A 3506-nucleotide genomic window follows, 5' to 3' on the forward strand; every position below is an offset into this window, starting at 1 on the left:
CAGAGTTTCAAATATAATTAGAAGACCATATGTCTCACAGTTGAGGAGACCTAACAGTTGTAGTGTTTTTGTTTTTTTTAAGAGTAGCAAAGCACTTCGTGAGGTCATTAAAAAACATATGTTCTCTGAAATTACTTAAAAAGTCGTTATTATTTGTCTCAGCTAAATCTACCACAATCCATTCGAGCCAGCAGTACATCAGTTCAATGACAATAAGGTATAAATTCATAAACAAATTTCGTGTTATACATTACCTCGTATGACAATTATTGCAGAATGTGCAGCAGGCAAGACATCAGTTCAATGACAATAAGGTATAAATTCATAAACAAATTTCGTGTTATACATTACCTCGTATGACAATTACTGCAGAATGTGCAGCAGGCAAGACATCAGTTCAATGACAATAAGGTATAAATTCATAAACAAATTTCGTGTTATACATTACCTCGTATGACAATTACTGCAGTTTGTGCACATAGAGTATTGTTATATAAAAATGTCATATTTAACACGCAAATCCCTAATATGTGGTTCATAAAGAGCAAAAATATCATATTTAACACGCAAATCCCTGATATGTGGTTCATAAAGAGCAAAAATATCATATTTAACACGCAAATCCCTGATATGTGGTTCATAAAGAGCACAAATATCATATTTAACACGCAAATACCTGATATGTGGTTCATAAAGAGCAAAATATCATATTTAACACGCAAATCCCTGATATGTGGTTCATAAAAAGCAAAAATGTCATATTTAACACGCAAATCCCTTACACTGGAGATTAAGTAACGGTTGTTTGAGCATTAGAATACATTACGTGTGATACGCTACTTTCACTCAGGGTTAATAACCACGGAATCCTGTGGTCATATTTCATCTGTTTAATAAAAACCTAAGTTTTCATTACCAAGATAAATCCCTGCCTATTCCAAGAGTAACATTTGTTTGATGCAAGCTCATCAAGGCTACAATTTTGCTGTCCAGAGTGATTGATGTAACTAAATTACAATACAATACAAACAATTTGTTTGCTAGACGTATTTCATGGAACTGGGATTTGTTACAGATGGATATTATGGAATATAAACTGATGTCTTGCCTGACCTATCTGCTGCACATTCTGCAGTATTTGTTATACGAGGTAATGTATAACACGAAATATGTTTATGAATTTTATACCTTATTGTCACTGAACTGATGTCTTGCCTGCTGCACATTCTACATATTTCCATACAATGGAAAAACCAAAACCCTACTACAATATTTCTATACAATGGAAAAACCAAAACCCTACTACAATATTTCTATACAATGGAAAAACCAAAACCCTACTACAATATTTCTATACAATGGAAAACCAAAACCCTACCACAATATTTCATCAGTATAAATCCTTACCTCTGTTTGTCAGCATCCACTACACAGTGAGCAGCAGTAAGTACGTACTTCTGGTTGATTAACGCTCCACCACATCCAATTGTTTCAGAGGAATAAGGCTTTATAAAAATTGCAATCTGAAATCGTTTCAGAACTATTATTATTTAATTTAATGTATGAACCATCTTTAAAAAAATGGTGTTTTTACTGGTACGACTAAAAACAGCACAAAGTAAATATACTGTTACCAGTATACTGTACCCGTTTCAGAAATGTTATTTTTATGTACACAGGTCCTCTGTCGTATTATTCACATAACAAAATAACTGTTTGAGATTATTTAAAATGAGATATAAACCAGTTACGTACAATGACGTGACTGGAGAGTTTTTCTGTTTTCTTTACTATTTACTTAAACAAATCAAAAGAGACACATTACAGTGAAAGAGACAACGATTAAACTACGTCGCTGAGCCAGCTGTAAGAAGCTATTATATTGTCCAACTTGAGCGAAATGTTTTAAATTTTATTCTGTATATTTTACTTTTGTCTACACAGTAATTTTTATTGCATTATAACACCTTAAGTAATTCCACTGACATGCGCTTGTGTGTATATAACTTTCTACTTAATATGATATCGCGTAAATAAATCGTTTACGCAGGTTATATTGGAGATTGAGTTTTGTATTATGTTATAATCAGTACACTAACAATCACAATATCTGCTAATCTATTAATCCGCTTATTTACTTAATTCCATGTTTTCAGAACTGGAATTGACCCTTGGGTACACATGGCCTTAATGGTCATTTTCAGGACCCCTACAGGTAAAAATAAGTTTACCTAGTTCTGAACTACTAGCCAGATAAAGATCAACAGGCTAGCAGCACCCTCCGCCACAAGAGTCTCTTTCAATAAATAACATAATTTATTGCCATCACGTTTCGAGTCTTAGAACCACAGCTCATTACATTTCGAGTCTTAGGCCAGCAGCCCATCACGTTTCAAATCTTAGACCTGCAGCCCATCACGTTTCTAGTCTTAGGCCCGCAACCCATCACGTTTCGGGTCTTAGAGCCACAGCTCATCACGTTTCTAGTCTTAGGCCAGCAGCCCATCACTTTTCAAATCTTAGACCAGCAGCCCATCACGTTTCTAGTCTTAGTCCCGCTGCCCATCACGTTTCAAATCTTAGACCTGCAGCCCATCACTTTTCAAATCTTAGACCAGCAGCCCATCACTTTTCAAATCTTAGACCAGCAGCCCATCACTTTTCAAATCTTAGACCTGCAGCCCATCACGTTTCTAGTCTTATTCTCGCAGTTCATCACGTTAACCACTAGACCAGATGCATATCTCATTTGTTTTCAGCTTTCACTACAGTATCCAGTTTGTAGATTCAACTAAATCTTAATACATTTTTCGTTTATGAGACTTTCCATAAAGGGATTGATGTAATTAAGAACTAACAATGACCCAGACCAGGTGAAAGTTAAGGTTTTCTATTACTACTGTAAAAAGATGTAGTTTCAATAATTATTGGGCCTGGCATGGCCAAGTGGCGAGTTCGAATCCCTATTCCACCAAACAGGCTCGCCATTTCAGTCGTGGGGGCGTTATAATATGACGGTCAATCCCACTATTCGTTGGTAAAAGAGTTGGCGGTGTGTGGTGATAACTTCCCTCTACTTTTTCAATGCTAAATTATGGACGGCTTATCTGTGAAGTATTGTATCTCTATTCTATAAATAAAAATATTTGACATTTATTTTAATTTTAGTTCAAAAAATGACAACAAATAAAATGAAACAAATATTTCTTTTTTTTTTCAACATGGCAAAACGTATTCTATGTAGCACGCCAATTTATTAGTGCGGAACAAAACAATAAATGGAAGAGTAGCATTCTCCGATATGCACTTAACCTCATCATCAGCTTCAGAATACGGTGACTACATATAGTTCTTGATTTTGAGAAACCTGATGGAGATATTATAATAACCTAGCTAATCACATACAGTTAAAATCTAGATTCGTAGAGATAATTTTCATTCATACGTTAAAACAGCATATTTATTCATGTTAATTTAACTTTATGCACAAAAAAACAACACTAATT

General features: G+C 34.6%; 1 protein-coding gene across 1 annotated transcript in view; it reads right to left on the reverse strand.

The window, feature by feature from the left end:
• LOC106467202 (locomotion-related protein Hikaru genki-like) overlaps positions 1 to 3506 on the reverse strand; it is a 70405-nt gene that overhangs the window by 8608 nt on the left and 58291 nt on the right. The window contains exon 11 of the mRNA XM_013927527.2: positions 1408 to 1523. Coding sequence (XP_013782981.2) covers positions 1408 to 1523 — 116 coding nt within the window. The remainder of the gene's footprint in view (positions 1 to 1407; positions 1524 to 3506) is intronic.

The sequence above is a fragment of the Limulus polyphemus genome, unplaced genomic scaffold (assembly GCF_000517525.1).
Source record: "Limulus polyphemus unplaced genomic scaffold, Limulus_polyphemus-2.1.2 Scaffold2526, whole genome shotgun sequence".
Classification (NCBI taxonomy): domain Eukaryota; kingdom Metazoa; phylum Arthropoda; class Merostomata; order Xiphosura; family Limulidae; genus Limulus; species Limulus polyphemus.